Raw genomic sequence first — 12,946 nt, 5'->3', positions numbered from 1 at the left:
ATTGTGGGACTGTCAGGGCTCATTCGTGTTGGAGAGCGTCGGTGCCTTGCTCCTTTCATGCGGATAACATTCAACTCTATGGACAGACGTGTTGAGAGATGTCCCTGCTGCCTGCTGGGGACCAGACTGCAGTGCAGGTGTGGGTGTGCAGGGGGCGCGGGGCACCCAGCCTCGGCTGGAAATCTGTAGGGTAACCCTTTTGGAGAGGAACGTGGCAGGACCATGGAAACTTCCATCATTCGTCCTGGTCCTCCCACTCTGGTCTCCCACAGTGTCTCTGATGACAAAAGCACTGGGACCTGGGACTTCCCTGGTGGTCCAGTGGTTAAGACTCTGCACTCCCACTGCAGGGGGCGCGGGTTCGATCCCTGGTCGGGGAAATAAGATTTCACATACCGCGTGGCATGGCCAAAAAGAAAGAAAGAAAGAAAAGCACTGGGACCTGCTCCGGGTCCAGCAGCAGGTGGTCAGTCAAGGAACTTACTAGAACATCCTCAGCCTGCTGGCCTAACACAGAGCTGTCTTACGTCATGGCAGAGTGCGGCGACACATGATAAACTTTTGTGCAGAGAAAGCAGATCTCAGAGCTATAGGAGCACCATGTAAAATGACAGAGGCAGAAACCCCCGCAGGGGACAGCTGGTGATGGAGGGTTGGAAAGAGGCTGCACAGACGTCTGCACCGTCAGGGGCACCACCCTGTAAAATGCTGAGGCCGAGAAAGTGAATGGACAGTGAGCCGTTCCCCTCCAGGTGGGCCACGGCCGGGGGGGCTCTTGGCGATGTGTCCCTCTCTGGCCCCCCGTCCTCACCCTGGTGACTGCCCTGCGAGGGCCCTTCCCAGGGAGAGAGGCCAGCCCCGCCCGGGGTCACGCAGCCCTGCTCCCTGTGCCTGCGGGAGTCGTCCTGACCGACGGAGACCTCCCTCTCCTTGACAGCCTTGACAGCCGGCCCTGGCATGGCTCCCAGCCCCCAACAGTGACCCAGGGGCAAAGGACAGCTGCCCAGCCTGACTTCTCATGAGGGGAGGCCCAGTCGTCCACTCTTCTGCTGCCATCTCGGACACGCTGGCAGCCTGCACCCCCTGGGCCATCTCCTGGACCGCCGACCCCTCTCACCCCGAGGCCAGCAGGCAGGGTGGGCCCTCTTGCGACAGATAGCAAGTCTACTCATTCGGCAATGTCATCACTCTCCCTACCCCCACCCCAGGCTCGGGGAGGCCAGGCCCTGCTAATGGTCAGTCTGCCCAGCCTGGTGTGGACGTGCCAAGTGCCAACGAGCCCCTGGGGGTGGCCAGTGCCAGGCTGGAGTACCCAGGAGAGGCGGTAGGACAGCTGCAGCCCCAAGAGGTAAACAGGCCGAGCGGCTGCAGGTATAAAAGCTGGAGCCCCCACAGCCTCTCAGCACCCCCAGCCTGACCCGCCTTCCCAGAGCCCTCGAAGAAAGCCGGGCGAAGGTGAGCCCTGCCCGGGGAGGGGTGGTGTGGGCACCCAGCCGGGCCAGAGCTGCCCGAGCTGCATGGCAGGAGCTTGGGCCTCGTCTTTCGCTGGACAAGGGGAGGCCCTGGGTGCTGGGGGAACCCCAGGGAGGTCTAGGAGAGGAAGAAAAAGAGGAGGAAGGAGAGGGGCAGCCCCAAGGTAACTGGGTCTGCAGGGGTGGGCACGTGTGCACCCATGTGCCTAGGCAGGCCTCTGAGAGCATGGCTGCAAGCTGGGGTCAGTAGGGGGAGGCTGAGACCCCCTCACAGGGCTCCCAGTGCTGAGTGGGGGAAGGGCCTGGCAGAACAGAGGCTCCAAGGCCCCCAGACCCACCAACTCTGGCAGGCGTGCTGAGCCAGCTCTGGGCCCACGTGCCCAGCCCCTGTCCCAGTGGGGCCCCAAGGCCTCCATCACCCCTTCCCACCTCCCTCCCGCCCATGCGGCCTTTTTCTCACTGAGCATCTGAAGTTGGTGATTCAGTCTCAGGTGCTAGATGCAGACCACAGCCCCCAGGAGGGCCACATGGGCGGTCCAGAGTGGTCTGGGGACCCGGGAGGGCCCTGCCAGCCTTGGAGGGGGCACAGAGAACGCAGCAATACTGGGCATGCGTGGGGGTCTGCGGGGGGGGCGGAGCCAGGCCTTCAAGCTATGACCAGCTTTGGCTATGGAAGGCAGTGAGGCGGGAGGAGAGGGAGGAAGGCCTTCTCAGGGGGAAGCGTGAAGAGGGCAGGGCCCCTGCAGGCGCTGGGGCACCCCAGGACCCCAGGAGGTGCCAGGCAGCCCCCTCCCCACCCTCCCCGCTTCCTGCCCTGACTAGGCGTGCCAAGTGAGACTCCATCCCAGGCCCTGGACCAGGTGCTATAAATACACCAACCACGGCCTGAGGCCCAGGCCCTGCCTCTCCTGCTGTCTCCAGCTCTGATCTCAGTCAGGCTCCCCTGCCTTCATGGGGGGTGGGGGTGGGGGGATGCCCCGGAGAGCAACGGGGTGGGAGCAGGGTGGTAAACAGCCCAGCGCAGGGCGCCCACAGCGCTCTGCAGTCAGGATGTCAACCCCAGGCTTGGCCAGACCTGGCCTGGAATTTGGTCCTGTCCCTCCTCCATACAGAGGGTGACATTGGCCCTGGGCAAGGCCCCGAGTGGCAGGCAGGGAATCCCTTCCCTCCAGAAAGGACCCCATGATTCCAGGGTAGAGAGGGGAATCACGGTCTCACCATGGAATGCAGGGTAGTGGGGTCTGTTCTGGGCCTCCAAGGCCTGGGCCTGCCCTTGATCCCAGCTGACCACCCCTGCCCCACCTCCCGGACTGGCTGCAGGGACTTGCCATTATGGGTGACACGCACCACAGGATCTGACGCCCTGTCCCCACCATCTCCTTCCCTCATGGCTCCTTGCATGACCCTGCGAAGGGGCAGGGCAGGGCGGGCAGGGGTCTCTCCATTTCACAGATGAGAAGCATGCCCAGGGTCAGGAAGCAGGACACAGCCCTGGGCTGGATCCAGCCCTCCCTGCCCCTCCGCTGCAGCTTGAGTTGCAATCTTTGACCCGTGGCTTCTCCACTGGGAGAAAGGAGACGCCTCCGGCCACTGCCTGGCTGGCTTATGCTCCGCAGGTCACTGAGCTGCCTCCCCTGGAGGCGGGAGTAGGTTCCAGAAGGCTCACCACCCCGTGAACTTCAGAGAGGGCCAACGAGCCTCTGAAATAGCTGCTCTGCCACAAGCCCCACAACCCAACCCGCCCTGGGGACAGCAACCCGAGAGCTCCGCAGGTCACAAGGCACTGTGTGGGGGCACGGGACAGCCCGGTCCCTGTGCCCAGACCCCACCTGCCCAGCTGGAATCCCGGCCTGCCTCAGTGGCTCCTGCCTGAACCCCCAAGAAATGGGGACACTGCCGTGGGCACCTCCTCAGGGCAGATGCACAGTGGGCAGCCCTCCTGAGTGCCTGGGAAGGGGGTGGGGCCATCCTGCTGGAGCGGGTCTGGGCCTTTGCTCAGTCCAGGGCCAGCTCAAGACTGGCCTGCACGTAGCACACCTCCCAGCTGGCGGTTAGTGTCCAGCCAGGATGACCAAGGCCCGCCGGTCTGGGGTCCGGGAGAGAGAGACTAAGGCCCTGGGCCCTGAGTCCCGGCAGGAGGAGGTGGTGCTGCAGGTAACCAGGAAGGCTTCCCAGAGGGGGTGGCTTTGAGGTGAGCCTGGAAGGACAGAGGAAATTACCCAGCAGCGTTGAGGGGTCAGACAGCCCCTCCTCCACCTCTTCCGAGCAGAGTGAAGGACCTCGTGTCTATCACTTGTCATCTCAAAGCCTCGGTCTCTTCTTCTGTGAAGTGGGGTAACCCCTCAGGGTGGCCAGCTACCAAGAGGCAGGGCTCAAAAGCATCTTCCTCAGGGCCTGGGCACGAGAGCCTCTGCAAGGCCAGGGCCCCAGGCTGCTGGGAAAGCTGACCCTTCCAGCCGCCCTCTGCAGCCCGAGGCCTGCCTGGGTCTGGGTGCCTGGGGTCCCCACTCTAGGGCCGGGAGCTGGCACCAGGCAGGGTCCAGGTAGAGCACCCTTTCCCGCCCAGCACAACCGCCGAGCCGGCTCCCTGTCCCCTGCAGGGCCAGGACGGACGAGGACTCCTCCCAGATGAAGATGGCCTTGGCCATGGGCACATCCCTGTCGGACAAGGACCTAGACCTGCTGCCCACCGACGTGAGGCACCGTGGTACAGCCCGCCCCTGCCCACCCTGGGCCAGCCCCACTGTGGACGCAGGAGCCCCCCCGGGCTGGGGGAGGGCACAGGACCCGGCAGCCCCCACGGCAGGGCAGGAGTCCCCTCCGGGCCCAGGCCCTGGCAGTCCAGCCCCGAGGCAGATGGCCCCGGTGACGCCCGGCCATCCCCAGGCTCATCCAACGGCATCAAGTTCTTCGGGGACGTGCAGAAGTTCCCGGCCTCGGGGCAGCAGGACAGTGTCATCCGCAAGGCCTTCCAGACGCTGGACAAGGATGAGAGCGGCTTCATCGAGTGGAATGAGATCAAGTAACAGCCAGTGGCCGGGGACGGGATGTCCTGAGCCCTGGGCCCCCTCCCTGGTGGTGGCTGAGGATGAGGGGGTACTGAGCTCTGGGCCCCCTCCCCGACCTACAGCTACCACGCTCACCCCAGAAGACCTGGTACCCCCACTGGGCTCCAGCAGGCCTTGTGGGAGATGGGACCAGGCCAGAAACAGGGTCCAGGGGCACAGCACTGGGCCTAGGCCCAGAGACCCCTCTCCAGCTGGGCCTCAGTTTCCCCAGCTGTAAAGAGGGGAGCAGGTACCTTGTATACCATTGGGCACCAGCCAGATGCCCCCTCAGCCCTGACCCAAGCCCACCCCCGGCCCCAGGTACATCCTGCACATCATCCCCAGCAGCGGGCCCACCACCCCACTGACGGACGAGGAGGCTGAGGCCCAGCTGGACGGGGGATGGGAGGATTGACTTTGAAGGTGGGGCAGCAGAGATGAGAGGAGCAGGGATCCCTCTCAGCACTTTCCTGCCCCCCACTGCCCGTCACTCGCACTCAGTTTGCTCCATGTCCAGAGCCTGTCTCTGTGCAGGGCTGACCAGGCTGCCCACTGCCAGGCATGGACCCCACCCCCCAAAGCTTACAGCCACCCGTGGTGGTCACCATCGTCCCCGTTCACAGATGGAGAGGCTGAGTCTCCGGGATGCTGAGGGGCCTTGGGCATTTCACCAGGCCCAGGGGAGCTGCTGCAGGTTTCTGAGCAGGGGAGAGGTGGCCCAAGCCGGCTTTGGGGAAGGTCAAGGGGGCAGATTAGATGGGGGGTTTCCGAGATGGGGAAGAAGGTTTGAGGCAGAGATCAGGGCCTGAGGAGCTGCAGAGGTGGACGCAGGTGGAAGGAGGTCAGGTGGGCCAACGGCTGTGTGTGAGTTGAGCGGGCGGGAGGCGGTTGCCCAGGAGGAAAGGCATTTGCGGGGCTGCAGGCCTTCCCTGAGGCTCCCCATGGCTGCCCTGGGGTCTGCATCATCCTGCTGCCCACCCACCCAGATGCTGACCCCAAACCTGGAGGATGGCCCTGGGAACAGGCAAGCACAGGCTCAGAGCCCCAGACAGACTGGGGACCTGTCCTCACCCACCAGGCCTCCACTTGCTGCCCGCAAATACCAGCAAACCTTGACTTGTGGGGTGGTCGCAAGACTTAAAAGAGGGGCAGCCAGGCCAAGGGGTCTGTTTAGGATGCAGCCCCCCAGCCTCTCTGTGCCTCAGTTTCCCCACTGAAGGCATGAAGACCACAGGAGCACCAGCTCAGAGACTCTGAGGGGAACTGCTGAGGGTTCATCGTAAGACCCAGGGTGGGTGAGCTCCCCACCGCCAAGCTGGCCAGGCACAGGGCACACAACGGTGTGGGGCACTCGGGCAGCCAAGTTCCGGTCCTTCCTGCTCCCCACCCAGGACTCAGGAGGGCAGGATGCAGGGCCCCCCTGGACCGCGAGGTGCCCCCTCATAAAGGAGGCTTCCGGCTGGGCCTGCAGGGCTTGGTGGGGCACGAGCCAGGGGGTTATTTCCTAGAAATCTGTCTCCTGTTCCAGAATTTTCTGAATTGATCAAAAAGGAGAACATTGCAAAGAAGCACCACGTCCAGCCCCGGCCGGCTGAGCGTCCCCCGAGGGGCACCGTGGGTTTCGCGAGTGCCCCATGGAGGCCACGGGAGCGGACGCAGCTTGAGCCAGGAAAATGGAAGAAAAACAGCATTAAATGAACCGCAGCCCACGTGTCTGTTGGGGGTGTGCAGCGTCAGCTGGGGTAGGGGCAGGGTCATGGGTCTCTGGGCAACAGGTGGCGGGCAGGGTGGCATGGGGGGTGCAGGAGGGAAAATGGAAGACCGGGTGGTGGGTGTGTCCAGCCTCCTCTGCCCCTTCTTGTTGCTGCCTCACTGGGGGAACCCTCGGAGGGCAGTCCCCCCTCCAGCCCCGGCCCCTCCTGGATCTGCCCTCCCAGCGTGGTGCTCTCTGGGCCCAGACTGCCCCCCCCACCCCACACACACACACCCGGCCCCGGCCTCCACTGGGCTCTGCGCAGGCTGCTCACCAGGCTGGGTCTTAGGCCGCTTGGAGTCCACAGCGCAGGGACAGCTTCAGCCCCAGGGTGCCTCTGAGGGGTCCTGGCACCAGCCCTGCACCCTGCACCCTGCACTCCGGGCTGGACGTGTCCAGGGTTCAGATCTCTGCCGATATCTCCTCACCTCCTCCTCCCAGTCTTTGAGAACCCTCCCTATCTTTTTATTTTTTTATTTTTCATTTATTTATTTATTTATTTTTGCCGTACGCGGGCCTCTCACTGTTGTGGCCTCTCCCGTCGCGGAGCACAGGCTCCAGATGCGCAGGCTCAGCGGCCATGGCTCACGGGCCCAGCCGCTCCGCGGCACGTGGGATCTTCCCGGACCGGGGCACGAACCCGTGTCCCCTGCATCGGCAGGAGGACTCTCAACCACTGCGCCACCAGGGAGGCCCCCACCTCCCTCTGAGGCCTCCTCCCCTTCTCCCCAAGCTCATCCTCCTGTAGGAGTCCTCCCCCACCCCACCCGCCTGCGCCAGCCACACTCGCCCAGCCGGTGGGCTCCCTTCTTGCGCTTTAAGCACCTCTCTCCTGTACTCCAGACTCCTGTGCCCATTCTGGCTGCCTGACACCCCGTTTCATGTGATGGAGGCGTCTCAAGCTTAACGTGCCCAAGGCTGAGCTCCCGTCGTCCTCCCACAGCCCCACCCTCAAGTCTTCCCATCTGTTAGCTGCGTCGTTCCTCTGCTGCTCAGGCCGGGAGCTCTGTGGTCACCATGCAGAGGGTGTGGATGTGCTCCCCACTCCATCCTGGGGACTGGTAGCTGGGAGGGCACTAGGCCCTCATCCCAGCCCCCTGCATCCACGTGGCTGTGATGGGTTCCCTCCTCCAGCTGCCACAGGACTCCAGGCTCTCTAGGATGGAGGGGCCAAAGGTGGCTGGATCACCCCAGGGCGAAGGCACCGCTCTCAGGAGCCCCCAGGCTGGGCTACTGCAGGAGCAGCAGCCTGTGAGCCAAGCTCACACATCATCCTCGGCTCCTCTCCCTTTCACACCCACCTGCAAGGTAATCCCACTAGCTCTGCCCTCAAAATGCATCCAGAGCCCCATTCCCCCACCACCTGGGCCACCACCAGCTCTTGCCCAGATGACCACCTTGGCCCCCAAACTGGCCTCCCTGCCTCTACCTTCCAACAGTGGGTTCTCAATATAACGGCCAGAAACGTCCCTTTAAAATACAAGTCAGACCCATGGCTTCACTCGGAACCTTCCGGAGGCTCCCCTCTCATGCAGAAGAACCAAGTCCTTGGGATGCCCACATGTTCCCTGACTTTAGACCCTCCCACCCTCACTGCAGCCACACTGGCCACCCCACTGCTCCCCAGCCAGGAACCACCCTGCCCCAGGGCCTTTGCATGTTCCCGGGCCTGCTATGCTCTTCCCTAGACATCTGTCTGTGTGACTAACTCCCTCATCTCCTATGTTTTCCTCAAATGTTACATCCCAAAGAGGTCAACCCTTCCGCCCTGCTTCACATTCCACTCTGCCTTGCCCAGCATTCCGCATTCTCCTTAATCTATTCTCTCCATAAAACTCGCATCCCCTAATATACCATATGAGTTGCTTATTTATTGTCTATTACGAGCAAGCAAAGCATCGAGGACATGGGTTCTGAGATCCCGGAGAGAAAAGCCCAAGAAATGAGCCTGACGTTGGCACAGGGTCCCTGCCAGGGTTTGCAACTGGTGGAGAGGCTGAGTGGCTGAGGAGGGCGTCCGGCAGTCTCCTGGGTGTTCAGTACCTGCCAGGGAGGAGGGTCTTTGCTTGTGGGTCCTATGGGGCTAGGAGTGAGGAGTGAGGACAGGAGTATCAGGCCAGTCCTCACAGAGACTGGAGCCCAGCCTCAGCCAGCCCAGTCCTGTCCTAACTGCCACCAGAGCAAAAGTAATCCCTCTGGACCAGGGTCCAAATTCAGCTCAATGCAGACCACACCTGACCGTGCCCATTCGTCTGCATATTGTCTGTGGCTGGTGGAGAAAAAGAGAAAGCTGGTGTGGCTGCTACTATCAGATGGAGGTCACTTTAAGGCCAGAAGCTCTGCTAGGCAAAGAGAGGCAGTTTGTAAAGATAAACGGTCAACTCACCAGCAAGACACACAGCTCTCAATTTGTATGCACCTACTAACATAGCCTCAGAGCATAAAGCAAAAATGGGCCAACTAAAATGAAAAAGAGATGATGCACAATCACAGTTGGAGATTTTAGCATTCTTCTCTTGAGAACTGATAGAGCAAGTAAGAAAGAAATCATCAAGGATACAGAAGACTTAAAAAACATACAATGAATTAACCAGAGGAGCTAGAAGGCCAAGGAGACCTTTCCTGGGAGGCTGGGGCCTAACAGATACCCTCACCCCTGCGTACGGTGCCACCCAGCCCACTATCCCTACCCCAGGGAACAGGAATGGCGTCTCAGTCCCCCTTCTTTGGGGCACACCTGTGCAGGTGGAACAGTCCAGCGGGGCAGGCCTCCCACCCCACCCCCAGCATTGTAGCCTCTAAGGGACACGTTTTCGCCAGCTGGGACATATGAGATGCCACCGCAAGGCCCATGGGCAGGTCATGGGCACGACAGAGACCCAGGATGACACAAAGCTCCAAACCAGTTAATGTCAGGAGCAAATTATCTGTGACAACAAAAACTTGAATAAAATTAAAGCAAAGAGCTCAGATAATAGCAGAAGTGAAAGAGTATAAGGGATGCAGAGACTGGTACAGAAGGACACCCAACCTGTCCTTGTGAACAGATGAATGAATGGATGGATGGATGGATGGATGGATGGATGGATGGATGGATGGATGGATGGGTGGATGGATGGATGGGTGGATGGGTGGATGGGTGGGTGGATGAACAAATGAACAGATGAATGGAAAGCTGTAAATCAGGAGCTGGGGAGTCAGGCACCATCTCCCTGATTGGAAAGTCACCACCATCCATTCCTCTGCTTCTCTGGCTGTGCCACCATCTCTCCCTGAAAGTCACCCCAAGTATCTGTCTTCCCATCTGCTGAAAACCTGACTTGCAAAAATACCATAGTTTAGAAACTCCCGACAACAGCTTCAGGTAAAACTACATTGTGGGGGTGGATCAGAGCATGCAAAGGCATATGCCAGAACAAGCTGCTTCTCCCCCATTCGGTCCCTGCCCTGCCCCCAGAGCCTCTGGCCTGGAGACCAGTGAGCAGCCAGCTCCCTCTGCTTCTGCGCAGCTCAGGGAGGGTCGAGCAGACCCAGCATCTGGAGCCCGCAGCCTGCTGAGCTGGTGACCCACCGCCCCTCGCCTGGCAGAGCTCACTGCCAAGACCTTGTCCCTGGGGCCCAGCCCCTCCCCACCTCTTTTCTGGGACTCAGGAGGAATGCCTCAAATGACCAGCCTGGCTCTTAGAACAGCAGGCAGAGACAGCTGGTTGGCTGAAGTGGGTGGGGAGCTGGGAGGGGCTCTAGGCCCAGTGGGAAGGGCTCCAGGAGCAAAGCTGTCCCAAGGGGAGACAGGCAGGGGCCAGGAGCGCTGTGGGTGACTAAGCAAACCTCCTCCTCACCTTGAGACCCAGGACTGGAGGGGCTGCAAGGCCTGCTCTCTGCCCGGTCATCTCGTGGTGATGAGACAGCCCCGCAAGGGAGGGAACATGGATGGCACACATGTGCTCTGCCCAGGGACCAGGCCAGGTACTCCACCTAGGAGGGGTCAGGCCCAGAGCGGCGCTGCTCGTCTCACTGCTGTATCCAGCTCTGGCCTGGGGTTCTGCAAGCGATCAGCTCTGGCACGAAGGAAGGAAGGAGCCGTCCTGTGCAGACGAGGAAACTGAGCCCCCGGTACCCCAAAGCAGGGGATGCAGGTGCCGGGAGGTCCTGCAGGTCAGCGCTCCTATGAGCTGCCTCAGGCCCATGGGGCGTCCACCTCTGCCCTCCTGGTGGTTGAGACTGAGAGTGACCGCTGCCGGGACTCACGCTAGTGAGAGACCAAGCCCCAGGGCCTTTCAAGGGCGCAGGAGGGGCTCCACCTCCACTAGAGCCAGCCCTGCGCGTTCCCACAAGTAGGGCGGCGCCTGGGCCAGTAGGAGGGCTGTCCTGGCCAGCGCCGGCTCTCCCCAGCGGCCTGGTCCCAGCACCCTTGGCCAGGGCAGCAGCAGCGACAGAGTGCCTGGCGGGAGGGCAGTGGGGGAGAGTTCCCGGGGGGGAGTGTCCCCTCCGCTGCCCTCTCCGCTCCCCTGCCCAGACCTTCGAGGATGGGCCTCCACCCTCCTCGTGGGCAGGGCCTGTCCAGTGCCCATTTCTCACAGGTTCCAGGTTGTCACCTCCAAGGGGTGTCCTGAGTTGGGGAAGGAAGGAGAGGCCCTCAGGGAGGCTGGCCAGTTCTCTAACCATGGAGGGGGCACACAGCAGCCTGTGCAGGGGTCGGGGAGGAGGCTCAGAGCTCCGCCCCCAGGGGTGAGGGGTGTGGTGAGGGGGCACAAGCGTCATGGGGCTCGTCCAGGCCCAGGCTGGAACAGAGGGCCATTCTCTCTGCTCGGGGACTGGGGCCTGAGTTGGGGAACCGCAGGGCCAGGCAGGGAACACGGTGGGCAGGCTAAGAGCAAAGCTAGGTCGGGTCACCTCACACCTGGCCCTGAGCAGCCTCCAGCCCCGCCACCCCAGGCCCCAGCCCAGGAGAGACAAGTCAGGGTCACACAAAGTATTAAAAGACACCTCTTTACTGTTACGACGTAGCCTCGGTGCTCCACCTGAGGGGCGGCCAGAGCACTTCCCGCCAGGCGCCCTCAGCCTGCTGCTGTCGGCGGTCACTTGGCACTCGGGAACGGCCGCCTGCGCTGCTCCAGCAGCTCCTCCAGGTGGTCGGCCCTCTTCATCGCGGCCTGCAACAGGTCGTCCACCCGGGTCAGGCCCGAGCCTGACCGCCCCGCTCCCCCAGGAAGGCCGGCCGTGGGGACCCACCTCGTGCTGCTTCCGGAGGCTGCTCACGGCCTCCTCCTTCTTTGCCAGGGCCAGCTTCACCCTGCGGGGGAGCGCACGGTGGGCCTCTGTGCAATGCCCCTGCCAGACCCCCACGCCAGCCTGCAGTTCTCAGTGGGGGCCTCCATCCCCCAAAGGAGGGGCCACTCCTGCCCACTTGTCCCACCCTGCTGACTGCGGCACTGGGCCGCCTGGAGAGGCCAATGACAGGATCTGTGACCCCACGGCTGACCCCGTGTGAATCCATGCCCCTTGGGAAGGGCTCCCTGCTGAGAGGAGGACGAGAAGCCCCCACCACAGGCCTGCGTCGCAGAGCACCCACGGAGGGCAGGCAGGTAGGGGACCAGGGAAGGACTGAGGGATCCCTGGCGGCGGGGGGAGTAGGGGGTGGAGGGTGTCCATCCTTTCTGCAGAGCACCCACTCCACACAGGTCCAGGGGGCTAAGGGCCACGGAGCTCCTCTCCGGACACCCACACATAGGGCACCCGCCCTGGCTGGGATTGGCTGGGCTTCTTCCCAGGCTCTGGGGCCAAGCACCACATAGAGGACGACAGAGCCTCAAACACAGAGCCTGGAGCAGCCACGGCTGATGGGGCCCAGTTCTGCATCGGCAGGAGGCAGGAAGCTGGAAGGAGGGCGCGCAGCCTGCTCGCCTTCCTGGGCCCAGCGTCCCCTTTGGAGCCACAGGGTCCCGCCTGCCTCCCCCAGCCCTGTGCTCCCCAGGACCCCAATCAGCCCTGCAGCCCACCTCTCGTGAACCTCCTCCAGCTCCGCCTGCTTCTCCCGCGTGAGCTGCTCCAGCTCCAGCCGCTGGCGGGCCCGCAGCTCGGCCAGCTCGGCCCTGACCTGCTGGTTTTCCTCCTCAGAAGCTGCCAGCCGGGCAGCGAACTCCTGGCGAAGGACCTGGGCCAGGCTGCTGCGCTCGCCAGCCAGCTGCTCCCTTACCTGGGGCGGGGTGGCGGGCGGGGACGACAGGGGCTGCGTGAGGGGACGGCGGGGGCTGGGGGCTGGCGGTCGGCCACCCCTCCCGCCTGCTCACCGCCTTCACATCCGCCAGCTCCTTCTCCTTCTGCCGCACTAGGCCCTGCAGACGCACATTCTCCCCCTCGGCCTCCCCAAGGCGCCCCTTCAGCTCTGCGCACCGTTCCTGGAGCTTCCGCTCCGACTGTTCCAATTCTGAGAGCTCCGCCTCGTACTTATCCCGGAGGCGTTTGGCCCTGGTGGCGGGAGAGGCAGGGTCAGAGGCAGCCCCGTTGCCAGCCTCTGGGCCTCACTCCGGGGTTCTCGGGGCTTCACCGGCTCTCGGCGGCCCGCTCGCTCTCCTCCCTGGCCAGCGTCATGTCGGCCTCCAGCCGGTGGATGACCAGCTCGATCTCCTTGTCCCGGCCTCTCCGGATCTCTTCCTTCAGCTCCCGTTCTCGGT

General features: G+C 62.8%; 1 protein-coding gene and 1 non-coding gene across 2 annotated transcripts in view; one reads left to right on the top strand and one right to left on the bottom strand.

Annotated features, from left to right (window-relative positions):
* The first annotated feature begins 307 nt into the window (after positions 1–307).
* On the top strand, positions 308–380 carry TRNAG-CCC (transfer RNA glycine (anticodon CCC)). The gene has a single exon. It is a non-coding gene; the product is annotated as a tRNA-Gly (tRNA).
* Positions 381–11,350: 10,970 nt separating this feature from the next.
* Positions 11,351–12,946, bottom strand: part of CEP131 (centrosomal protein 131) — a 16,410-nt gene continuing 14,814 nt past the window's right edge. Inside the window, 5 exon segments of the mRNA XM_007462333.1 lie at positions 11,351–11,425; positions 11,505–11,565; positions 12,272–12,468; positions 12,563–12,740; positions 12,820–12,946. The exon segment at positions 12,820–12,946 is cut by the window's right edge and continues 10 nt beyond it. Coding sequence (XP_007462395.1) covers positions 11,351–11,425; positions 11,505–11,565; positions 12,272–12,468; positions 12,563–12,740; positions 12,820–12,946 — 638 coding nt within the window.

This window comes from Lipotes vexillifer, unplaced genomic scaffold (assembly GCF_000442215.2).
Source record: "Lipotes vexillifer unplaced genomic scaffold, Lipotes_vexillifer_v1.1 scaffold1691, whole genome shotgun sequence".
Lineage (NCBI taxonomy): Eukaryota > Metazoa > Chordata > Mammalia > Artiodactyla > Lipotidae > Lipotes > Lipotes vexillifer.
This window is presented reverse-complemented; position numbering and strand designations above follow the sequence as displayed.